Raw genomic sequence first — 27,360 nt, 5'->3', positions numbered from 1 at the left:
ATGCTTAGAAGAATATCCAAAAATTCATAAAAGAATTTTACCAAAATGTTGAAAATTCGGATGGCCCGGAAGCCTTGTCCGGGACGCCGGGACACAACTTCGTAATTCGGGCCATGTCCCGGATTTTTCGGGCTAGTTGGTCACACTTATGATAACTAAAAAAGACTAATGTAGACTTCAAAAAAATTGAGACCATTACTCGTGTCCGCGCCAATGATGAATATAAAATTATTAATTGTATGTCAAAAAATTTGCAATAACTACCTCTTAAAAGCAGCCTTTCATTTGTATATCTTAAGCAGTTTCAAAGCAATAAATAAATCGTAAGTGTGTAAGAAAAATTTTAACACCCCTTATCTCAGTAAACGAAGTATTTGTGGACATACGTTTATATAGCAAACTGTAATTTTTTTTCATGCAAAATTACCCACTGAAGTTTGTCGCACTTGTTTACTAACACCCTGTATATGTCGATAATCCTATGATATAACAGGTCAATCTCTCGCATGTTATAAACCGATTTTGATCTTTTTTAATAATATTGTGATTTTTTTTCAAAAAGAATAAAGTAAAACACGTTACTTTCGCTTTGGTAGTTCTCCCGTAACTGTAGATAATAAACTAATGTTTTTACCTTATCTCTAAGCATCGTAACTTTATCATTATCATCAAAATTACAAAGGATTAATAATTAATCAGGAAGTTTGTCTATCTTCATCTTTTATCTCAGTATCGGAATTTAAACTTGCAATTATCAATTAGATTCCCTATTTTGTGTCCAACCCAAATTATCGGAAATTACGTATGGTAATTATGGGACTAGATTACGTGGTTAAGATTATTTAGAATTAACCTACATTAATGTATGGTCCTTTTCATGGGCATTTTTCAGTGCGTCACAAATGATAGAAAAAAGGTAAGTCCGTGATAATATACATTTATAACAATTATTCTAACATGACATTTTAGTTAAATCTGACAGTTGTCACATTTTATTTGCAATTCGGCATAAAAACAAATCAATTGTGTTTATTGCATTTGTAAAATGGTATTTTCTTTAATTTGTATAGTCTTATAAATTGTAAAAATTATATTCGTAAATATATTATATAGTATGTCCCTGTAAGTTGTATCCATATGGAAAACTTTTTTATTATTAATTTTACGAAAAAAAGTTATTCTTCATAAAAAGCTCTGCATGGTCCAAAACCTAAGATTTAACCATCAAATATCAAATTTTTTAAATATTATACGAGGTATGTCAAAAAGTTTGAATTTCACTCAAGAGTAAAGTAGCTTTATTTTTCACAATATTGGAAATTGCTATTATGAAAAGTTGTATGGAATTAAAAACTATATTCTAGTAGGTAATTACAACTTTCTAATTAAAATTTTTTTTTTTTTGAAAAATTATGGATAACTAATATTTGTTTCAGTTATTTCAATTCAGATAACTTTTTTATTATTAATTTTACGCAAAAAAGTGATTCTTAATAAAAAGTTCTGCATGGTCTAAAACCTAAAATACAACCATCTTATGTCAAATTTTATCAATTTTATACCAGGTGTGTCAAAAATATTATAATTTTGCTCAAGAGTAAAATACGTTTATTTTTCACAATATCGAAAATTGTTATTATGAAAAGTTATTTAGAATTAAAAACTAAGTTTCAGTATGTAATTACATCCTTCGAATTGAAATATTCTGAACTATAAAGGTACTTTACTTTTGATATAAATTTACCTTTTTGACATACCTCGTATAAAATTGATAAAATTTGATATAAGATGGTTGTATTTTAGGTTTTAGACCATCCAGAACTTTTTATTAAGAGTCACTTTTTTTCGTAAAATTAATAATAAAAGAGTTATCAGAATTGAAATAACTGAAAATAATGTTAGTTATCCATAATTTTTCAAAAAAAAATTTTTTTCAATTATAAGGATGTAATTGTATATTAGAATATAGTTTTTAATTCCAAACAACTTTTCATAATAGCAATTTTTAATATTGTGAAAAATAAAGCTACTTTACTCTTGAGTGAAATTCAAACTTTTTGACATACCTCGTATAATATTCAAAAAATTTAATATTTGATGATTAAATCTTAGGTTTTGGACCATGCAGAGCTTTTTATGAAGAATAAGTTTTTTTCGTAAAATTAATAATAAAAAAGTTTTCCATATGGATACAACTTACAGGGACATACTGTATAATTGGTAAATATTTTTTTTTCGATTATAGCGCCATCTATCGGCAACTAGAATAAATGTTATAAATTTCTGTAATCACGGACGTGCCTTTTTTCTGTCACATACAATTTAATGCGTTAGAAAGAAATAAAAAAACTGTGACTCACTGAAAAATGCTCATGAAAGGGACTTTATTAACAAAATATTAGACGTAAAGATTAAAACTTCAGCAAATGTGGGAAGCGATCAATGCCTATTAGGACTTCGCAAAATTCGCATTGATTATGTTATCGGAGGCTTCGAACAAGTCATTTTGATTGTGGTTTTGAAGCTATTTTCTTATGGTAGGGGAGCCCAAGCGGGGATTTTTGTAGTTACTCGAAACCTTGTACCCTGTAAATGTACCCCTACCATATATTGGCTCTTAATATAGGGGAGTTCATTAAGGGGGCCGAAAAAACATCTATCCTTAGAAAAACTCGAAATAGTCAGATTAAGATAAGGTAAGTACATGCAGAACAGTTTATATTTCATCATCAACATGGCATCTACACTCCTAGCGCAGTGATTGCCGCCCTCTTTGGGCTCTTCCGATTCGTTTGTCGCGGTGAATCAATCCGCATTAACATTTTGGTTTTACAATTGGTTGTGTGACTTGGCATCTTCTACGATTTTCCTCCATTCGTTCCTTTTTTGCTTCTGGTTACCCAATCTCTGACTCTCATCTTCTTAAGGTCCTCTACTATCTGGTTCTCCCATCTAGTTATGGGTCTTCCTCGTGGTCTGCCGGATACAGATCTCCATTTGGAAATTTTCTTGATAACGGCTTCTGAATTCCTCCTTTCTATATGTCTAATCCATCTGAGTCTCTCTGCTTTGATAAATCTGACGATGTCTTCTCCTTTCAGAAGTTCTCTTACTTCGTGGTTCATGAGTTTTCTAAATTCATTATTACCTAAGTTTAGTGATCCTGCTATCCTCCGAATTATTTAACTTTCTAGGATCCTTAATCTTTCTTCCTCTTTCTGTGTCAGACACATTACTTCAGCACCATATGTGATTACTGGTCTAATTGCTGCTTTGTAAATTTTCAGTTTTGTATTCTGAGTAAGCTTCTTATATTTGAGGAAGTTACTGTATTTTCAGTAGGTTCTGTTTCCTGCCTAGATAAATTCATTAATTTCGATACTTCTATCATTAGTTTCATTAGCTGAGACTCACAAGATATTTAAAATGTTCTACCTTTTCAAATTCATATACACCAATATTTAAGCTTATCACATTAACTGGGTTTTTTCTTGAGCATGTTAGGTATTTTGTTTTGTTTTGATTTATTTCTAAACCCCTTTTGGATGTTTCTTTGCATAACTTCGTAAATTCTTCCTTTAAACTGTTTAGGTTTCTGCTAATTAATGCTATATCGTCAGCATACGCCACAAGTTGCGACGTCGATGTTATAATCGTACCTTTTATTTCTGTAGCTCTTGTTGTTCCTTCTATATTTATAGCGACATTAAAAAATAGTGACGTTGATAGAGAGTCGCATTGTCGTACTTCACTTGCTATTTCTATATTTTTGGTGATTCCGCTATCTGTAATAATTATTGCTGCAGTCGATCCCTTCATTGTCATTTTCGTAAGCTTTATAAGTTTCATTGGTATATCTAGGTTTTTCATGTCTTCTACAGTGAATATTTAAAAAATCGATTTGAGCGGGGCGCGGGCGTAAGGAAATGGGCGAGTCACAAAAGTTTCACAAAAAAAAAACGAATATTTCGCGAAATGAACGTCAGATCGAAAAACTAAAATATGTGTTCAATATTTTTTAAAAATCAATCGAATGATACCAAACACAACCCACGCGGAGGCAGATGGGGTAACTGTAAAATCTTAAATAGAAATCCCGCGATATTTCGCGAAATGAACGTCAGATCGAAAAACTAAAATATATGTGTTCAATATTTTTTAAAAATCAATCGAATGATACCAAACACAACCCACGCGGAGGCAGATGGGGTAACTGTAAAATCTTAAATAGAAATCCCGCGATATTTCGCGAAATGAACGTCAGATCGAAAAACTAAAATATATGTGTTCAATATTTTTTAAAAATCTATCGAATGATACCAAACACGACCTACACGGAGGCAGATGGGGATATAGTATTTTTACTACAAAAGCGATATTACGTAGGTCAAAATTTTTGACGTAAGAGAACTGTCAAAACATTAGAATGTGACTTTTCATTATTGCCATGTTTATTATAAACATGGCAATAATGAAAAGTCACATTCTAATGTTTTGACAGTTCTCTTAAGTCAAAAATTTTGACCTACGTAACATCGCTTTTGTAGTAAAAATACTATAACTGTAAAATCTTAAATAGGAATCCCGCGATATTTCGCGAAATGAACATCAAATCTAAAAACAGAAAAATATAAGTACTCAATATTTTTGAAAAATCTATCGAATGACACCAAACACGACATCGCATGAAGGTGAAGTGGGGAGTTAATTTAAAATCTTAAATAGAAGTCCCCATTTTTTATTGTAGGTTTGGATTGCTTAAAGTAACTTCAATTCGACACATTTTTTAGAATTATGGATAGATACCGCTATAATCGGAAAAAAATGTTTGTTGGAAATGGAAAATTAAATTAAAAATGGAAAGTCCCCACTAAAATCGAAAACAACTTAACTTTTTTTGGTTTTAGGACCTAATCTTCACATCCCAATTAGTCCAGAAAGCCACTGCGCATCCGCTAGGAAAAATATTCTAATTCGGATTTTTTGCACAATCTTACTCAAAAAGGACTCCTTTTAACAAATTTGCATGTTGCCAGGACCAAAAGGTGGTCAAAAAATTTTTAAACGTTTTTTTTTGTTTTTTTCCTAAAATAATTTTTTTTGCATTGAAAAAAGTTTTTTTAGGTTTTTTGGATCATTCCAAACAGAAAAGGTCTTTAGTGACTTTTCTCTAAAAATGATAGTTTTTGACATATAAGCGATTAAAAATTTAAAAATTGCGAAATCGGCCATTTTTAACCCTCAAAAACTATGTGAAAAACTGAAAATTTTAATGTTGCCAAGGTAGGTTGATATTCTTTAAACATCGATCAATGAAATCCCGAAGAGTATTTTGCAATACAATATTCAAAACTCCTTTGTTTTTTCATTGCTAATCAAGCGTGCGCGACACTATTTTCCACCGACAGTATGGTGCAAATGAAAGGAATAAATTCGTTATTTCGTAAACCGGGGACTTTAAGGAAAAATCCCGAAACCGGTCGACTTTTATTTTCAAGTTATGATATTGTGGCATATATGGTATACTAGTGACGTCATCCGTATGGGCGTGATGACGTAATCGATGATTTTTTTAAATTAGAATAGGGGTCGTGTGGTAGCTCATTTGAAATGTTCTTCAATTCTCTATTCAGTAATGTAAACATTTACATAATTATTTATACAGGGTGTCCTTCTACTTCTTTTTTTGTCAAGTAATTTAATTTAATAAAAAAATTTTGGACACCCTGTATAAATAATTATGTAAATGTTTATATTACTGAATAGAGAATTGAAGAATCTTTCAAATGAGCTAGCACACGACCACTATTCTCATTTAAAAAAATCATCAATTACGTCACCACGTCCAGATGGATGACGTCACTAGTATACCATATATGCCACAATATCATAACTTAAAAATAAAAATCGACCTGTTTCGGGATTTTTCCTTAAAGTGGCCGGTTTACGAAATAACGAATTTATTCCTTTCATTTGCACCATACTGTCGGTGGAAAATAGTGTCGCGCACGCTTGATTAGCAATTAAAAAACAAAGGAGTTTTGAATATTGTATTGCAAAAAACTCTTCGGGATTTCATCAATCGATGTTTAAAGAATATCTACCTGCCTTGGCAACATTAAAATTTTCAGTTTTTCACATAGTTTTTGAGGGTTAAAAATGGCCGATTTCGCAATTTTTCAATTTTTAATCGCTTATATGTCAAAAACTATCATTTTTAGAGAAAAGTCACTAAAGACCTTTTCTGTTTGGAATGATCCAAAAAACCTAAAAAAACTTTTTTCCATGCAAAAAAAATAATTTTAGGAAAAAAACAAAAAAAAAACGTTTAAAAAATTTTTGACCACCTTTTGGTCCTGGCAACATGCAAATTTGTTAAAATGAGTCCTTTTTGAGTAAGATTGTGCAAAAAATCCGAATTAGAATATTTTTCCTAGCGGATGCGCAGTGGCTTTCTGGACTAAATAGGTTTCCATAACGCTTTAGTAAATGCAAATTTAGCATCATTGCTACCCCTACTATTATGAAATTTAACTTTTTTATTAATCTATTTTGGGAATAAACAAAAGCAATTGCATTTCTAAAATATATTAATTAAAAAATTTTGACTGGGCTTTAATTTAATTCTTCCTTGCCACTCTTATTCAACTTTAAAGAAAACAATTAGTAACTGTCAGAAAAAGACAAACGACTAAGAAAAAAGACAAGGACGCGAACATTCTCAATAATTTTTCTTGTCGACGCCATGCTATTCGTCACCTTTATTTATCCAAGCGAGTTAATAGACAATAAAGGAAACATTCGAGAAAATAATTGACTGAGCTTCTGTAAACTGTCTCTCACAATATATTCCTTGAATACTAATTTCAAATGAAATGAAATGAAATAAGTGAATGAATTACCATTTGTTTACGACATGTAGCTTGTAGGTGGATCGTGTAACTTTTGTTTTCGATTAAACATAAAAATAAAATGCACTATACAGTATACCAACCATTTTGAAGGTAATGGATGTTTAAAAACGAAATAAATAGTAACATTTTGTTTTCCATAGTTTCCATCTATCTAACATTTATTGGATATTTATATAAATACTTTTTATTATTTTTGGTACCACCTAACTGAAATTTCTATCTAGCTAGATAATCTAGTTAACTATAATAGTGGTGGTGATTTTGTCTGTCTTTGCGTTTTGTGTACCACCGCAAATAATTATATGTACCACCAGTGGTACATGTACCACAGATTGAGAACCGCTGTTTCAGAGGAACAAAAATAATGGGACAAGAATTTGAAAATTAAACTTGATTGAATATAAGAAAATTTTGAAAGATCTCGCTTATGATATCTTTTAGCAGTAACGGTTTAAGGCACCATGGGGCCCTAGGCGGCCATAAGAAGTAGACCCCCTTATAGCGGCCTTTTACATTGAAAAAAAATTGTAAATATTATGACAATGTAAACAAGATCATTTATTATTAGGTACTAAATAAATCTAAAAATATTTAGTCCATTGACTCACGGTTTTTGCTGCGAGTTAAAGAACTGCTTGGATTGACATGATATTAGGCATACACATAGTTAACACGTCGGAGAAAAAAAGTGATATTTTGCCGATGTGTGCTTTTCTTCCGGGGGTGAGTACCGCCCCTTCTCGATGGTGAAAAAATATACGTTCAAAATAAGTCAGGAAGTGGATAAACTGACTAATTCTAAGCAACTTTTGTTCTATAGTTTTTTCACTAAGTCAATACTTTTCGAGTTATTTGCTGGTGAATATGTTCTTTTTCAACAAAAACAAACCACATTTTTGGACGGTTCTTCGCAAATAACTCAAAAAGTACGTATGTACTTTATTGAAAAAATATAGCTCATAAAAAAGTGAAAAAAATGATGTGTGTACGAAGTATGTAGACGTAGACTAGACCCAGTAAAAGCAGAGTTGTAGCTAATGAAAAGTAGGTTCTTATTCGTCAAATTCCAAATCGAATATTTCAACGTGAAATAACAAAAAAAAACGAAGCACTTGTTGGAGAAAAGTCATCACCACTTTCATTAAAGTGTTTAAAAAAGCTTTATTTTTGTTTTTTAAGTTACTAGCATCAAAAGTAAGCAAGTTAAGCTCGAAATAAAGCTGGTCCCTTTACTTTTGGTAAAACAAATCGTGAAAATCACTCTCTAATTAGCATCATAAATGAAATTAAGCTTCACAAGTTACCGCTAATAGCTAATACCGCTTCACAAGTTACTTTACTTATGTATTATTTATATGATCTGTAAGTTTCAACAGTTCAAAGTGCGTATTTTAGAAAAAAAATTTCAGTTTTGAAAGAAATTCCTTTTTTTTCAAAATAACTTAAAAATTATTAGTATTTTAGTATTTTTTAGTATTAAAAATCTCAAAGAATAAAAAAATGTAGGTTTTATTGTTCCGAATATTTTGGATTTTTTGTTTTTCTTTAAGACAAACGTTTGTGAAGATATAGCTGTTCAAAATTTGCATACACTCGTGATTAGTGCTGTGGCGGATCTAGAGTTTTGCCTTGGGAGGGGAAATTAGCCTTAGGGGGAAACATTCATTGACACACCAACCAAAAAACATAAAAAAAGGTAAAACCAAACTACATAAAAGACACAAATAGTAACTTACATGCATTAAGTTCCCTTAATTTTCCTAACTAGTGTATTAGGTTTAATTTGTCTGTCTTTCGTTTAAGTTTCATCTCAGCTAATATATTTTTATATTTCAACAACTTTTTTCTTTACTTTTGGACCTTATTAGAGGGGAAATATCCCCATTTTCCTCCCCGTAGATCCGACACTGGATTAGTGACTCGTTCAAGCCCTTTCAAAAATAAGCACTTTTAACCGATGAAACTTATAGATAATTATAAACAATACATACGCAGAGTACCTTGTGTAGCAGTAACGATTAATTAAATTTAAGATGGTAATTAGGGAGTTATTTTCACGTTTTTTTTTACTAAAAAAAAGGGACCAACTTTATTTTGAGTGTAATTTGCTTTATTTTGCTGCTAGGAACTTTTTAAAAAAACAAAAATGAAGCTTTTTTAAAACACTTTAAAAAAGTTGTGATGAGTTTTCCCCGAAAACTGCTTAATTTTTTGGCTATTTCACGTTGAAAGATTCGATTTGGAATTGACGAATAAAAACCTTTTTTTTTTCATGAGCTACAACTTTACTTTTGCTGGGTCTGAATACACTTTGCTGAATACACTACTTTTTCGTTTTTTTTTACATTTTTACTAAGAATATTTTTTCCTTAAAATACTTACTTTTTGAGCTATTTGCGAAAACCCGTCTAAAAACGTGGTTTGTTTTTGTTGAAAATGAACAAAACTCACTCACTCGCAAATTACTCGAAAAGTATTGACTTCGTGCCAGTTCTGAGCTGACCGTTGAATGGCGGCCGAAGAGGACATCCAAGCACCCGAAAGTAACTCAGAGCCTCGCAGCAAGACGGTTCCGCAGGAGGCCAAGGCACGGGACCGAACTCGGATCCATGAAACCCAACTCGTAAGAATTAGGCTCACTTCACCTCACCCAGGCCCGGCACGTCAGCCATGACCCACTTCCTCGCCAAGCCCGACACGCCCCGATCCTCAGAGCCAATCCTTATCCCGAAGTTACGGATCCAATTTGCCGACTTCCCTTACCTACATTATTCTATCGACTAGAGGCTCTTCACCTTGGAGACCTGCTGCGGATATGGGTACGAACCGGTGCGAGCCTCCACGTGGCCCTCTCCTGGATTTTCAAGGTTCGAGGAGAAGATCCGGACACCGCTGCAACTGCGGTGCTCTTCGCGTTCCAAACCATATCTCCCTGCTAGAGGATTCCATGGAACTCGAACGCTTATACAGAAAAGAAAACTCTTCCCGGATCTCTCGACGACGTCTCCAGGTCCTTTTGGGTTACCCCGACGAAAAAACCCTATGGAACAAAATTTGCTTATTTGCTTAGAGTTAATCAGTTTATTCATTTCCTGACTTAATTTAAACGTATCTTTTTTTAGCCCCGAGAAGGGGTGGTACTCACCCCAAGGGCAAAGCACACATCGGCACAAGATAACTTTTTTTTCTGACATATTATGTTATCTATGAGTATGCCAAATTTCATGTCAATCCAAGCGGTTCTTCAAAATTCAGAGCTTTTGTAATATTGTAACGTGAGTGAATGGACTAATTGCCAATATTTTAAATATAACCAGAACAAAAACAAAACCATATCCTAAAATGAATACTTTAAAGTCCCTAAATAAACTCAATAAAAAATTATAATATTATTTCTCTTGAAACTTTTTAAATACATAAAAAAACCGAAAAAAAAAAATAAACAAAACTACGGACTATCAAGGATATTAATTCAATATTATTGAGAGCAAAAACATAGTACATATCAATTGTTTTCGTAAATTTGTATTCATACAAATAATTCAATATTAATTAATGTATTTGCGCATCAAACGCGCGGGCCCTTGGCGGCCGCCTATTGGTTAATCCTGAGCTGGCTTTTAGCGATATTTATAATTTTTATCACGGAATAATAAAGTTTGGGACTTGTTTTATCAACTTGAACTTGTAAGCAAGAAAAGGAATTGTTTTGTGCCAAAAAAATTCCAAAAAAATACCTACCTGTTCCGTGGGTTTATTATTAGACTTAGGTCTAGAGGGGTTGAATTCCTTTTAGAAACTCTTCTTCTCTATTTTATCCCTCGACTGAAAGTTTTTATTTAATTAATTACTGGGTGTATACTATGTGATTTAGCATATTAATTTCCTCAAAAAAGACAAAATGCATGGTTATAACAGCAGATCCAATAAGATGTAAATTGGAACTGGAAGGTCAGATAATAGAACAAGTGATGGATTTTAAATACCTAGGCATCACACTCTCTAGCTACGGAGGCTCGAAACAGAAGTGGAAGATCAAGTGAATAGAGCAAACAGAGCCGCAGGTTGCCTGAATGACACAATAGGGAGAAATAAAAATATCGGAAAAGAAATGAAAGGCAGAATTTACAAAACAGTCATAAGACCAATAATAATGACATACGCGACAGAAACACGACCCGACACAGAGAACCAAAAGATTGCTCGAAACAGCGGAGATGAAAACCCTTCGAAAAATCGATGGAAGACTTTATGGGAGAGAGCTAGAAGTACAGATATACGACGGAGATGCAAGGTGGATAACGTTAATAACTGGGTAAGAAACAGAAGAATAGAATGGAATGACCACATAAGCCGAATGACAACAAATAGGGTAGTCAGGACAGCGAGAGACCGTTCCCCAATAGGAAGACGATCAGTGGGAAGACCACGAAAACGATGGAACGACAACTTACTAGAGGCACATTGAAAAAAAAACAGACAAGAGTCATGTCTATACAAAAAGAAGAAGAAGAAGAGAAGTGTACACTATGCGCATAATTATATGAACACCTTCGTTGCGTATATTTTTAAAGTACTTCTCCCAGAATCTGAACTACTTTTTCTAATGTAATGGTAAACAGGTAAACACATGTGGCTCATTGGCGAACAAGCAATGACTAGTACATCCATTGATCTATTCTTTCATTTTTCTCGCACATAATTGAGACAAAACTATGTCACTGGACAGACAGACCAAGGCAGCATTGTTTCAAAGCTCTAAGCTTTCATTAGGGGGGAGGGGTATGGTTTGAAATCAACATTTCAAGCACAATTTTGTGTTTTAAAACTATGGTACAAATATTTTATTTTTAAATTAAATAAGTACAGGGTGTAACAAAAATACAGGTCATAAATTAAATCACATATTCTGGGACCAAAAATAGTTCGAATGAACCTAACTTACCTTAGTACAAATATGCACATAAAAAAAGTTATAGCCTTTTGAAGTTACAAAATGAAAATCGATTTTTTCGAATATATCGAAAACTATTAGAGATTTTCTATTGAAAATGGATATGTGGCATTCTTATGGCAGGAGCATGTTAAAGAAAAATTATAGTGAAATTTGTGCTTCCCATAAAAATTTTATGGGGGTTTTGTTCCCTTAAACCCCCCCAAACTTTTCTGTACGTTCCAATTAAATTATTATTGTGGTACCATTAGTTAAATTCAATATTTTTAAAACTTTTTTAGCTCTTAGTATTTTTTCGATAAGGCATTTTTTATCGAGTTGTGGCTTCTTTTTTAATATGTTTACATAACAATTTTATGGGGGTTTTGTTCCTTTAAACCCCCCAAATGTTTGTGTACGCTTCAATTAAAGTATTACTGGGATACCATTAGTTAAACAAAATGTTTTTAAACCTTTTTTGCGGCTTTGTATTTTTCGAGAAGGCAACTTTTATCGAGATATGGCTTCTTTTTTAATACGGTTTAAAATATACCTAAAAATGTAAATCATACATAAATTTTCATATTATTACCAAGTCTCCATAATCGTACTTAACCATATAATATGTGGTGGATTTGACAAATATTCAAAATATCTCGTTAAAAACTGAATTTTCGAACAAGTACTAAGAGCCAAAAAAGTTTTAAAAATATTGTGTTTAAGTAATGGTACTACAATAATAATTTAATTGGAACGTACACAAAAGTTTGGGGGGGGGTTTAAAGGAACTAAACCCCCATAAAATTTTTATAGGGTGTCCAAATTTCACTATAATTTTTTGTTAAGATGCTACTGTCTTAAGAATGCCATATGTCCATTTTCAATAAAAAATCTTTAATAGTTTTCGATACATTGGAAAAAAATCGATTTTCATTTTGTAACTTCAAAGGGTTGTAACTTTTTTTATATGCACATTTGTACTAAGGTAAGTTAGGTTCAATCAAACTATTTTTGGTCCCAGAATATGCGATTAAATTTATGACCTGTATTTTCGTTACACCCTGTATATTAGGAACAATTCAAAAAACATTAAAAAAAATTTCAAGAAAAAATATTGAGAAATAAGCCAACGGTGGCAATATTTTACAGACACCTCAAAAAAATGGATTTTGCGGTGGACATTAGAATTCATCACTGGATTATGTGAAACTAATAATTTAAAAAGATTTTATTTATTAGCTTACAAGTTTCTCGAGGTAAAGCTGTCGAGTTTTTTTATTTTTAACGATTTTTGAGTTCTTGGTATCACTCGGAAGTCAAAAAAAAACTTTGTAACAAAAGGGTGAAAATCGACATATTTATTAGGTTTGTTCGTAGTACGATCCAAACGATCAGAAACCGTTGCCAAACATCAGACGCATGCGCAGTTAACAGTTAGCGCTGCGCAGTTACCAGAGATCGTAGCCTACGAACACGCATACGTCTGATGGTTGGAAATGATTGCTGATCGTTCTACGAACAAACCTATTATTGCTAAACAAAAAATAAGCACAACAACAAATATATGCAAAATTTCAGGTAGATCGGTCAAGTAGTTTTTGAGACAATCTCCACCGCCTTTGAAAAAGCAGTTTTAAGAAAAACGCGTTTAAAGTTTTGACAATTTCGTGTTCGTGTTCTTATTTGTCTGTCAAATCGTAAAGTAATGCACATCGAAATATGTTTTTGAATCGCGGAATAATCTACAAAAGAGAAGGGGAACAGTTGTTGAACGTTTCTCACTACGCTCAGGCATGCTGGCGCCGAAACAGCGGCAACGCAAGTCGAAGGTAGGGATATTCAACATGCTGTATCTTTGGCAATTTTACTCCAATCAATCTGAAATTTTGAGAGTTACCTCAATGGTGTTGTTTATATATAATGTTGTGTAGAAAGGTATTCGTTTTATTGTTAATTTTAAACTAATGGAATAGATTTTGAGTCGCTAAATTTTTATATATTTTAAACGAAACAAATCTTGCAATGATATCTAATCTACCGTGTAAAGCTATTTGATCTACCTCTTACAGCGACTTTGAACACTATTATAGACGGAATTGATCAATACTCAAAATTAAAAAGTGAAAATTTTTGAAATAAATGGATCTTGCATAAACCTAACGATACTAAAACTTATTACTCTGTCTATTAATAAACGACTATTCACAATAATCAATGGCTATCATCTAGCTAAACAGTATGTCGACAACTTGTCAGCAAATTAGAGTGAAATTGTCACATCGCATACCGACAACAGACGAATTTGAATTTGGGCTAGTGCGGTTAGTACGTGTCCAATGGAAAATGTACATGTTTGGATATTTCGGTTTGCGACATTACCGAAATAAAAGGTGATGTGAACTGTCAGTTGAATAATTTGCAATGAAATAAAGCAAAGTGTTAATCAGCAATCAACAAAAAAGCAAAAACAACAAATTCGCGAAACAAATAAAAATGCGCCATTAAAATCTGTGATCCTAATATTTTTACAAGGAAATTCTAAAATTCTACTTCCAAAACACATAAATAATATATGCATTTTCGGTCATACGTACCTTTCCGTATGTGATTTTGGTTAATAGAGTAATAAAGTTTAAATATCTGATGTAAAATAATATAATACAGTGTGTCCACGGATGGAGTGCCCAAGAGGAAAAACTTTTCTATTTTCAATTTTAGCGAAAAATGCCACTTTTGATAAAATGTTTTGCTTGTTCTCAAACCCCAAAAGACGAAATAAATTTCCAATGTTTCAAAACCTGCTTAATTTTGTAGCCAATTTTACGTAAATCCCTATAATTTTTTGCATTAAGTTCCAAATCGTTACAATAATTTAGTGTTGCTAAGCTGGTAACTGTCAACTCCGATAAATAATTTGCAAACAATTATTGTTATTTTTTTCGACATAAATTTTATGGTAGGGGAGCCCAAGCGGGGATTTTTTTAGTTACTCGAGCGCGTCAGATTATCATATGGGGAGAAACCTGGTACCCTGCAGATGTATCTCTACCATATATTGGCTCTTAACACAGGGGAGTTCGTTAAGGGGGACCCGAAAAAAAAATCTATCCTTAAAAATACTCGAAATTGCCAGATTAAGATAAGATAAGTTAAGTACATGCAAAAGAGTGTATATTTAAAAAATCTGACGATTTGAGCGGGGCGTAAGGAAATGGGCGAATTAAAAAGTTTCACAAAATAAAAGCGAATAATTCGCGAAATGAACGTTAGATCGAAAAACTAAAAAATACGTGTTTAATATTTTTCAAAAATCTATCGAATGATATCATACATGACCCCCCACGGAGAGGGGTGGGAGGTAAATTTAAAATTTTAAATACAAATCCCGCGATATTTCGCAAAATAAACATTAGATCGAAAAACTGCAAAATACACTTAACCAATATTTTTGAAAAATCTATCGAATGGTACCAAACTCGACCCCCAGAGAGGTGGGGAGGGGAGTGACTTTAAAATCTTAAATAGGAGTCCCAAATTTTTATGCCAGATTTGGATTCTTTACGTAAAAATAAGCAAATTTTATTCGAAACATTTTTTCGAATTATGGATAGATGGTGCTATAATCTGAAAAAACGATTGTTGGAAATGGAGAATTAAATTAAAAAATAGCAAGCGCCCACAAAAATGAAAACCTTTACTTAACTTTTTTTGGTTTTAGGACATACTCTTCACAACCCAATACGTCCCCAAAGCGCTCGAGTGACTGCACATTTAACATACTTTGCTCCCCTACTATTAAATTCTTATTTAAAAAATGATAGGTAAATTATTTGTTGAATGATTAACATTGTCGAAAAAAATGAAAATTGGCAAATTATTTATCGGAGTTGACAGTTACTAAGCTACAATGTAGCTTAGCAACACTAGATTATTGTTACGATTTCAATTTTAGTGCAAAAATTTATAGGGATTTACATAAAATTGGCTACAAAATTAAGCAGGTTTTGAAAAACTTGAATTTTATTTCGTTTTATGGGGTATTTATATTGTCTACCCCACATATGCGTCTGATTTCTTCACTTCTTAGCCCTATCCTGTAGTCCTTTTCCAGCAATCCTTCTTAATATCTTCATTTCGTTGGTTTCCAGATGTCTTCGTGTTTTGCTTGTATCTGGTCTTGTTTTGGCCGTGTAAGTCGGCCTAATAACTGACTAGCGGAACGGTCGAATATTTCGTAAAATAAACATCGGATCGAAAAACTGAAAAATACGTATTCAATGATTTTCAAAAATCTATCAAATAACACTAAACACGACCCCCCCACTCCACCCCCTAGAGGTAGAGTGGGGGGTAACTTAAAAATCTTAAATAGAAACCCCCAGTTTTTATTGCAGATTTGGATTCCTTACGTAAAAGTAAGCAAATTTTATTCGAACTGTGGATAGATGGCGCTATAATTCGGAGAAATGATTTATCCTGATAACATAGGTAAATTATAGAAACGGTCTAATATCTCGAGAAATACACTTCCAAATGAAAGACAAAAAAACACGTATTTAATATCTTTCAAAAACCTATCGAATAGCTCCAAACATAACCCTCCAACCTACCCCCTCGCGGTGGGGTGGGGGGTAACTTTAAAATCTTAAATAGCAATCCCCACTTTTTATTGCAGATCCGGATTCATCATGAAAAATTAAGCAACATTTATTCGAAACGTTTTTTAAAATTGCTGATAGATGGCGCTAATAAATCGTATTTTTCAAATTAAAGCGCCATTTATTAACAATTTTAAAAAATGTTTCAAATAAATGTTGCTTAATTTTTCATGACGAATCCGAATCTGCAATAAAAAGTGGGGGATTTTAAGATTTAATCCTATCTAAGATAGTGGGGGATCCTATTTAAGATTTTAAAGTTACCCCCTACCCCACCTCCAGGGAGTCGGTTGGAGGGTCATGTTTAGTGTTATTCGATAGGGTTTCGAAAAATATTAAAATCCTGTTTTTTGGTTTCTCATTTGGAAGTGTATTTCTCGAGATATTAGACCGTTTCCATAATTTCCCTATGGTATCAGGATAAATCGTTTTCTCCAATTATAGCGCCATCTATCCATAGTTCGAAAAAATGTTTTGAATAAAAGTTGCTTATTTTTACGTAACGAATCCAAATCTACAAGAAAAAGTGGGTGTTTCTATTTGAGATTTTAAAGTTACCCCTACCCCACCTCCAGGGGGTGTAGTGGGGGTTGGTGTTTGGTGTCTTTGGATAGATTTTTGAAAATTATTCAACACGTATTTCTCAGTTTTTCGATCCGATGTTTAGTTCGCGAAATATTCGACCGTTCCACTACTTTTGGGACACCTTGTATATTCGGGCCTTTGTTTCCAATCTTAGGTGTTTGTTTTTCCAAATTGTGTCGTTTAGGCATCCGGCCGTTCTACTGGCTTTAATTATTTGGTCTTTTACCTCTTCTTCGATATTGTAGTCGGCTGATAGATTAATTCCTAGATATGTGAAAGTCATTACTTGTATAATTTGATTGTCTAACTCAAATTTGCATCTGATTGGTTCTTTGGCAATTACTAAGCTTTTTGTTTTTTGGGCTGATATTTTCATATTCATTTCTTTTGCGGTAATGTTGAACTCGTGCAATAATCTTTGTAGGTCGTCTTCGCACTCTGCTACTAACACGGTGTCATCAGCAGCGTAACAGAGTATTTTTATCTCTCTATTGCCCATTTTGTACCCTCTTTTTTTCTTCACTTGTTATTGCATCCAATATTATGTTAAACAGTAGAAGGCTTAGTGAATCTCCTTGCCTGATTCCTGTGTTTGTTTCTATGGGTTCTGTTATTATTCCATTGACTTTCATTTCTATTTTATTTCTTACATATATGTTTTCTATCAGTTTTATGATATCCAGTGGTAAATTTTTTATGATATCCAGGTGTATCACATCTTTTAATTGGATTCTATCAAACGCTTTCTCTAGGTCTATGAAACAGAAAAAGGCTGGTTTGTTATATTCTAATGATTTCTCCGCTATTTGCCTCATCACAAAAACTGCATCGTTACATGATTTTCCACTTCTAACAACACTTCTTCCACTTCTAGCAACACTGCCTGGGATAACTATCGGGTGCATCTAGTAGCTTGGTAGTTATCACAGCCGGTCCCAAGCCCAGATAAAATAGTCCGTTCTTTAACGGTAAAATATTGCAAAATCTCTAAATTTTAAAGAACCGCTTAGATTGACATGAAATTTGGCATACACATAGCTAACAAGTCAAAGAAAAAAAGTGATATTGTGCCGATATGTGCTTTTGCCCTGGAGGTGGTTTTCACCCCCTCTTGGGGGTGAAAAAATATTCGTCCAAAGAAAGTCAGGAAATGGATAAACTGGCTAATTTTAAGTAACTTTTGTTCTATAGAGTTTTTTCACTAAGTCAATACTTTTCGAGTTATTTGGCAGTGAATATGTTCAATATTTAACAAAATAACCACGCTTTTAGACGGTTTTTCGCAAATAACTCAAATAGTAAGTATTTCGTCGAAAAAACATTCATAGCAAAAATATAGCCTGTAAAAATTTTAAAAAAAATTGTGTATATATCATGTCTCTACACCTAGTAGAAGCAGAGTTATAGCTAATGAAAAATATGTTAATATTCGTCAAATTCCAAATGGAATACTTTAACGTGAAATAACCAAAAATGAAGCACATTTCGGGGAAAACTCATTACAACTTATTGAAAGTGTTTAAAAAAAGCTTCATTTTTGTTTTGAAAAAAAAATTTCTAGCATCAAAATTAAACAAGTTACGCTCAAAATAAAGTTAGTCCCTTTTGGTTTTGGTAAAAAAATCGAGAAAATCACCCCCTAATTAGTATCTTAAATGAACTTAATTGTTACGACTTCACAAGTTTCTTGACTCGTGTATATATTGTTTATATGATCTGTAAGTTTCATCGGTTCAAAGTCCTTATTATTGAAAGCGCTGTAGTAGTCCTGTCGCCAGGGGGGGTACAACGGCCTTCTTAATTCAGATGGACTTACCCAAGTTTTTTTTATGTATTTTGACCCGTAGAACACGAATTTTTTGGGTAACAGTTGATCCGGATGTCGATAAGATTGTTATAAACAAAGAAGTTGAGGAATTACATAACAGCGATTTCTCGCAAAACAAAACATTTTTTTGTATTTTTTGGGTCATTCTAACCAAAAAATGATCCTACAAGTTTTTTCGTACGATGCATAGTTTTCGAGATAAACGCGGTTGAACTTTCAAAAAAAGGAAAAATTGCAATGTTTGAACCCGAATAACGTTTGAACAAAAAATAAAATAGCAATCCTGCTTACCGCCTTTAAAAGTTTAAGTCAAATTATATCTGTTTTCAATATTTGCATTGCTAAAAATTTATTTTTTGATTGTTAAAAAAAGCTATAAACACATACTGTTTCCCGTGCCTAATACATGCGTTTTAATGCATGTTACTTAGAAATAGCCCCGCTTGCACTTTTACCTGCTCTACGTACTCGTTCGATTTTAAATGAGAAATCATTGAAACATCACTCAAGCACTAGGTGTTTATAGCTTTGTTTTAACAATAAAATAATATATTTTTGGCCATACAAATAATTAAAACCGATATAATTTGACTTGAACTTTCAAATGCGGTAAGCAGAATTGCTATTTTATTTTTTAATCAAAAGTTTTTCGGGTTCAAAAATTCCAATTTTTCGATTTTTTGAAAGTTCAACCGCGTTTATCTCGAAAACTATGCATCCTACGAAAAAATTTGAAGGAACATTTTTTGGTTAAAATGGCCCAAAAAATACAAAAAAATGTTTTGTTTTGCGAGAAATCGCTGTTATGTGATTCCTCAACTTCTTGGTTTATAACAATCTTATCGACATCCGGATCAACTGTTACCCAAAAAATTCGTGTTCTACAGGTCAAAATACATAAAAAAAACTTGGGTAAGTCCATCTGAATACAGGAGGCCGTTGTACCCCCCCTGGCGACAGGACTATAGGTAAAAGGGGTTGAACGAGTCACTGGTCACGAATGTATGCAAATTTAGAAACACCAAATCTTAATCAATTTTTATCTAACAGAAAAACAAAAAAATACATGATATTCAGAAAAGCAAATACGACTTTTTTTTGTTTTTCGAGATTTTTGGTATCTCTAACAATTTTTAAGTTATTTTGAAAGAAAGGATATTTTTCAAAATTTAAATTTTAAAAAATTTTACTTTGAAACCAAATTTTTTCAAAAATAAGCACTTTGAATTGATGAAACTTACAGTTCATATAAACACAACATAATTAAAATAATTTGTGAAGCGGTAACGATTAATTTCATTTAAATTGCTAATTAGGGGGTGGTCTTCCCGATTTTTTTTTTGCAAAAACAAAAGGGACCAACTTTATTTTGAGCATAACTTGCTTAAATTTAATGCTAGAAACTTTTTGTAAAAACAGAAATACAGCTTTTTTTAAACACTTTAAAAAAGTTATAATGAGTTTTCCCCAAAAAGTGCTTAATTTTTTGGATATTTCACGTCGAAATATTCTATTTGAAATTTGGTGAATATGAATCTATTTTTCATTGGCTATAACTCTGGTTCTACGAGATCCAGAGACCTAACGCGTACACCATTTTTTTTACTTTTTTATAAGCTATATTTTTGCTAAGAACGTTTTTTTCGACAAAATACTTACTTTTTGAGTTATTTGCGAAAAACCGTCTAAAAATGTGGTTATTTTGTTGAAAAATGAACATATTCACTCGCAAATAACTCAAAAAGTGTTGACTTGGCGAAAAAGCTCTATAGAACAAAAGTTACTTAAAATTAGTCAGTTTACCCATTTCCGGACTTATTTTAGACATACATTTTTTTCACCCCCAAGGGGGGTGGAGCAAAAGCACACATCGGCACAATATCACTTTTTTTCTTTGACATGTAAGCTATACGTATGCCAAATTTCATGTCAATCCAAGCGGTTCTTTAAAATTTAGAGTAAAAACCGTGAAAGAATGAACTAAAAGTGGAAGGTTAATAGGCGAGGTTAGCAACCTACCTATCGTAAAATGAAGCAATGCTCAAAGAACCAACGGGATGCCTCGGAACAGGACGGATAGTTAGGTTTTAATTTCAGTATTTTATAAATGCTAAAATAGTCCACAGGGTGATACGAACTTTTAGAAAAAGACACAGTTTGATTCGTACACCCGGTATACAATGACAGTTTGACTGTCTAGCAAAAATATTATTACAGCGATATTGTCAATGAATAAGGCTATACCGTGGTAAAAAATCACTTAAATCGAACAACAGGTTTAGGAAATTCGAAATTTCAAAAATGACCAAATTTTTAGTGGATCGATTTTTTTGCACCGCAGTGTATTTCAGTTAAATACAAAAATAAGGAATACTAGTTTTTTATTACTGACTTTACTTACTTTTTTAATGTTCTTGAGATACTGCAGTCTTAAATGTCTAATGTCGTGTTTCTCAATCAGTATTTTTTTATTATTTGATGTCTTTCGCCAACGAAATCCAAGCTGGTGAAATTCCTGTCTCATACTTTCTCTGCTATCTTTATAGTTCAACTTTTCTACGAATTTCCGATAAAAATTTTAAAACATTGTGTATAATTACAGGCGACTGTGCACTTAGGGCCGGTACTTTATGCATGCCACAATTCCTCTAACCGGGGTTTACTCGGAATATAAAGTTGCATAAAGTACCGGTCCTTAGTACCCTATTTTTTATGGCACTTGTAATATTGTGTTTACTCTTTGCACCAACGCGTTCAACTCAAGTCCCCTCTCCTTGATTTTCTACCTGAGTGACCTTCGTGGTTTCATATATTTCTGTACACTTGTAATAGTAGTTAAAACTAGCTACATCGCAATGCCTATTAACCCTTATAGACCAATAAGGATCTGCGAAAAAACGTCTATTTTTGGATGTGAGAGGTGGCATTCGGATTTTTGCAGATAAAGTTAGGTGACACCTTCAGTAATAATAATTGACTTATGCTCCTTCTCAAATATGCCCGGAACATTAATAAAAAAATTAAAATATTTAAAAATTTCGAAAAACATCGATTTTTTTCTGCTTTCTTTGCTTATAACTTTAAAACGATTCGTTTTGGAACCAAGTCGTAGAGAAATAAAATAAAGATAATTGAATTTTGTATGATATACGACTGGTAAAAATGTCTTAAGGTATTACCTTTTCTGCAATAAATACAAAATAAGGGGGCAAAATAAGTCTGTTGTTATTCAATATTTTTTAACCACTTTGGTGACACTTAGAACCTTAGTAATTCGCTAAGGAAATTCTTTGTAACATACTTAAATCGTGAACCAAATTTCATTAAAATCGACCTAATAAATTTTGCATAATAAATTTGCAATCTAAATGTTTTTAAAAAAATTCAAATTTTTTAAAATCTTTCTGAACAAAAAGTAGACCATTTAGAAGTTGGCTATTTTTTTGACATATAAAGAGGTGCTATACCTATCTAATATACTTTTTTACAGAATTAAAATCGGATTATTTAAGGGGCCCCAGCAATGTTTTAAATTTATAAACAATTTTTTGGCTTATAAACAAATAGCTTTGTTTAATAATAAAAAAATTAATTTTTAGCAATGCAAATAATTAAAACCGGTATAATTTTACTTAAATTTTCAAATGCTGTCAGCAGAATTGCTATTTTATTTTTTAATCAAACGTTATTCGCGTTCAAAAATTGCAATTTCTCGATTTTTTGAAAGTTCCACCGCGTTTATCTCGAAAACTATGCATCCTACGAAAAAAATTGTAAAAACATTTTTTGCTTAGAATTACCCAAGAAATACAAAAAAATGTTTTATTTTGCGAAAAATCGATTTTATGTAATTCCTCAAGTTCTTTATTTATAACAATCTTATCGACATCCAGATCAACTGTTACCCAAAAAATTCGTGTTCTACGGGTCAAAATACATAAAAAAACTTGGGTAAGTCCATCTAAATAAAGGAGCCCGTAGCACCCCCTCCTGGCCACAGCACTAATTTGTTTATAAGTCAAAAAATTGTTTATAACTTTAAAACATTGCTGAGGCTGCTTAAATAATCCGATTTCAATTCTGTAAAGTGCATTAGATAGGTGGAGTACTTCTTTATATGTAAAAAAATTGACAAATCTTTGTATGTTCTAGTTTTTGTTGTGCAAGATTTTAAAAAATTTTAATTGTTTAAAAAAAGTTTAGATTGCAAAATTATTATGGAAAATCTAGTAAGTCAATTTTAATGAAATTTGGTGTACGGTTTTAGCACATTACAAAAATTTTCTAAGCGAATTAGGAAGGTTCCAAGTGTAACCTAAGTGATGGAAAATCATTGAATAAGGACAGGCTTGTTTTGTGCCTTTATTTTATATTTATTGCTATTTTGAAGCAAGTATGATAAATTAAGACATTTTTAACCAATCGCATCTGATATAAAATTTAATTATCTTTGTTTTATTCCTATAGGACTTTGTTCTAAAATGAATAGTTTTTAAGTTATAAGCAAAAAAAAGTAGAAAAAAAAAACGAAATTTTTTGAAATTTTTAAATATTTTATTTTTTTTTTTATTAATGTTCCGGGCATATTTGAGAAGGAGCATAAATCAATTATTATTAACGAAGTTATCACCTAACTTTATCCGCAAAAAGCTGAATGCCACCTCTCAAATCCACCTAAAAACAGATCCTTACAGAATTGCTATTATAGTTGTTATTGTTTATTAGTTGACATATTGCAAATATTGAATTTTAAAAATTGTGTGACACGAGGCCGATGTTGGAGAAAGGCATTAGAGTCCTACGGTAGATAGCAGCTAACGAATTTCCTTATTATAATGTCTATCTATTTATGTATTATACATCGCCACACATTATTTTAACTCATCAACATTTTTCAGCTTATGGTGACTTGGTCGCATCCATCCAAAGGTTACAACTGCAACTTAAGAAAGTCGGCTCCGGAAGCGGATTAAGCAGTCTAGAAGGCCGAATCGCCGCCATCCAGTCCCTCCTTTTATCACCGCAATTCAGCCGAGCGCTGGCTGTCCACAACACAGTCCAAAGCGTGAGGTCGCGAACCGCGCCCAGGCCTTCGCCTACAGCTCAAACCGCCCTCAGAGACTGCCTGGATGCGATAGGTCATTCCCAAAGTGCTTATGCCGTGGAATTGGCAACTCTATTGACTGGTGAGTAAGAAGTAGTATAGTGATGTTTTTATTTTACCAAACTTTTTTTCAATCTTCTAGTTTTTGTATGTGATGAAGTCTTTGCTTTGATTCAGTCCACTTCTGGCTTATATAAAATGTATAAATTTTTTAATAAGTTGAAGAGACCACATTCTTGACAGAAAAACTGAACTGCTAGATCTTTCGAACAACAGACTCAGTAAAACACGGGTCTAATTAAAATAAAAATATAATATATTCTTATTATCCCAGCATAAGATAACACAATAACAACAATATTCTAGTTTTCGTTCCGTTTCGAAGAAAGCTCCTTGGCGGTTATCTGTAAAAGAAAAACTAAGTTGTATGTACAAATATCAAAACGGGGTAACAATGTATCAATAACAATAATTCTTTAATTCAGAATCAAGTTATTAATAGGTTTGTTCTAGCATCAGTTTCAAACGGTTTAAAACCATCAGCGAATAGTGGACCAGTGCGAGTAGAGGGGATAGCACTGGCTGTATTATGTTCTCTCACTGACCAACTGTTCGCTGACGATTTCTGACTAGTTTGACTGTTTGCTAGAACAAACCTAATATCTACATATACACATACATCGACTAGACCACAAACCGGAGGTGGGAGCAATCGCTCAATACACGATTACAGAGGTCGCAAGCAATTCTTCAATTCAGAATTGCTCCGCGGCTTGCTTCGACTCTAGTTTCCACTAGCTCACTTATCTAGCTTAACCAGGGAGGGAGTCTATTAGATCACTACGCTGTAAAGACTAACTTATGTTCCTCGTTCTCTACCTTTGCTGCTTCGGAGTCGTGCTTCGGAGTGGGAAGTTGATCGAACGCGCATTGCCTTCACGTAGAAGAATCGAACCGTGTGCGCTTTCGGTATAAATGGATAATAGGGAACTTGCATAAATTTTTAAATATTAAAATGATATTAAAAAACATAAGGTAACATGATCTTAAAACGCTTGCATGCGAAAAAAACAAATATTTTTAACCCGTACGCTAATTACGACGCTTTGAAAATGCTATAAAATTCAAATATCTTAGGAGGCTCTTGAACGTCCTTGTATTGGTTCGACGTCACGGGCTACGGTCAACCGGGCCTAGCAGTCGGAAACAACGCGATTAGGGTAGGTATCACGGGTATATTACATTTTAATCGTCTTTAATGGAAAATTCCTAGGTATTATTTATGTTCATCTTATATATTGTAATAAGTAGTTCTCCAATCAACTTAGTTTTAAACTGAAATTGATAAAGTTGAGTGCTACTTTGTAAAGAGTTTAAAACGCATAATATAATAATAATAAAGGACTTTATTTAAGGGGAAAAAAATTACAATCAGTTACAATAAAAAAAAATGTTCCCTATCATGTCATGGTTTGGCGCAAGTCTAGCTCAAGGCTACTCAACTGAACCAAACCAGAACCCTAATAAATTTCTATTTTTCGTCACTTAAAAGATATGTTACACAAAGGCTTTTATGTTAATTTATACTGATAAAAGAAAATTACGGATTGACAATTAATAATAACATTGAATAAATATTTTATTTGGTCTACAAATTAGCTAATAAATTAACATTTATTAATTTAGTTGATTTTTTAAGATTTAAGAACTGTTTACTTATTACGACATATTTAACAGGTATTATTTATATTTTACTTTATATGACGGAAAAGGGGGTTTTTCAAAAGGTCAATCTGACTAACTTACCTACCGTTGATGTCTTCATGGTGGCAACTTTTATAAAAATTAGTGAAAGCTATTCTATTGGAGAAATGCGAGGTGTCAAGGCAAATAAGTAAGAGTTATTAATAAGCATGTTTAAACCGTTTATAACAATAGTTTGGTACCATTATATTATAGTATACGGTTTACCCCGTGGGTTTGATCTACCTACCTCTAATCGAAGGATTTCGTATATCCTGGAAAAGATTACGGTGTAATTTGCATTATAATAAAGATTATATTTTATTGTAATGTTTATTAGTACCTACTGGAGCCTTTCATTATTGTGTTCAAAGCCTTCTGAGAAAAGATTATGGTGATTACCAGACGTACCGATAGAACGTGTACATAGCCAACAAAATCCTTCTTTACAAAGTTAATAATACGCATAAATAAGAAGAATCAATATTGTAATTTTACAAGTTAATATCTTTATCATCTCAGCTTGTACTTACACCGCATCCCTCGGTGGACCGCAAGCTATAGTAGAAACCCGACTGTAGACCGCATACTATAGTAGCACCAATACTTTTTAGTTACTCTTACTTTTATTACTAAAATTTTTGTTTATTTTTAAGTTACTTGTTTCTTCTTTGTTCTTCAACACAAGAAACGACAAAAGTAATTTCATAAAAAAGAACTTTTTGATACATTTCAACAGAGATAAAATGTTAATATTTTGTCTGTCACAGACAAAATCATTTTTGCCACAAAGCAAAACAAGATATTTCAACTATATTATTTATCTATGGGCAAACTGCATTAAATGAAATAGCCCACCGAATGGGCAAACGATACGAGTGGCCTGTGACGTCAGACCCCAGCTCTCGCTTTTGAAGTTGTTTGAAACGGAAATTTTAGGCGCGGAACTTTGACCATATGTTGTACGTACACTATTCATTGTTAAGACGTAATATTTTGAATATAACATTTTAAAACATAAATTAACAATTTTATGCAAAAAATTTTTTTAGTGCAAGTTCCCTATTACAATCATACAGTGTAAACTGCAGTGGAGTAGGACTCTGACTCTAGGACTCTAGAGCTCTACTGATTAGCCCAATATTGTTTTCAGTCTAGCTGATATCTTGTACTGCGATTTATGTAATACGATGTCTATTTTATACTTTATGTCTACAATTTAGTTAGCAGGTTTTGGAGGGTTCTCTATCTATGTAATATACGAATATTCCAAATCACAATCCTCAAACCGTGCTCCTTTTCCTTTCGTGGTCGTCGTCGCTTAATGAGTCCGGATTTTTTTTTCGAGCATTAACAACTGGTATTTTTTTCACTTGCTTTAGTTTGCTGTGACCCTGTTTGCCACTGTGATTGGTTATCTCAAGATCAGATTACCGGGGTTTACAACGAGGAGGTGAAATTCGGAATTTAGCAGAAAATACTGTGATACTATCTCTTTTGAACTCTGATCAGGTATATTAGGTAATAGGTATTACGTCTACTCTTTTTTTCCGTTTTATCTTCTTAACCCTCGTAAAGCGGTGCACAGATTCTTA

The 27,360-nt window shown here is 32.6% G+C and overlaps 1 protein-coding gene across 3 annotated transcripts in view; it reads left to right on the top strand.

Annotated features, from left to right (window-relative positions):
* The window catches only part of LOC126885685 (protein PALS1), a 667,108-nt gene that overhangs the window by 592,535 nt on the left and 47,213 nt on the right, over positions 1 to 27,360 (top strand). For all 3 annotated transcript variants that reach the window (XM_050652389.1, XM_050652391.1, XM_050652392.1), the window contains one exon: positions 23,817 to 24,104. In XM_050652389.1, the coding sequence (XP_050508346.1) occupies positions 23,817 to 24,104 (288 nt within the window). The remainder of the gene's footprint in view (positions 1 to 23,816; positions 24,105 to 27,360) is intronic.

The sequence above is a fragment of the Diabrotica virgifera genome, chromosome 5 (assembly GCF_917563875.1).
Source record: "Diabrotica virgifera virgifera chromosome 5, PGI_DIABVI_V3a".
NCBI lineage: Eukaryota > Metazoa > Arthropoda > Insecta > Coleoptera > Chrysomelidae > Diabrotica > Diabrotica virgifera.
This window is presented reverse-complemented; position numbering and strand designations above follow the sequence as displayed.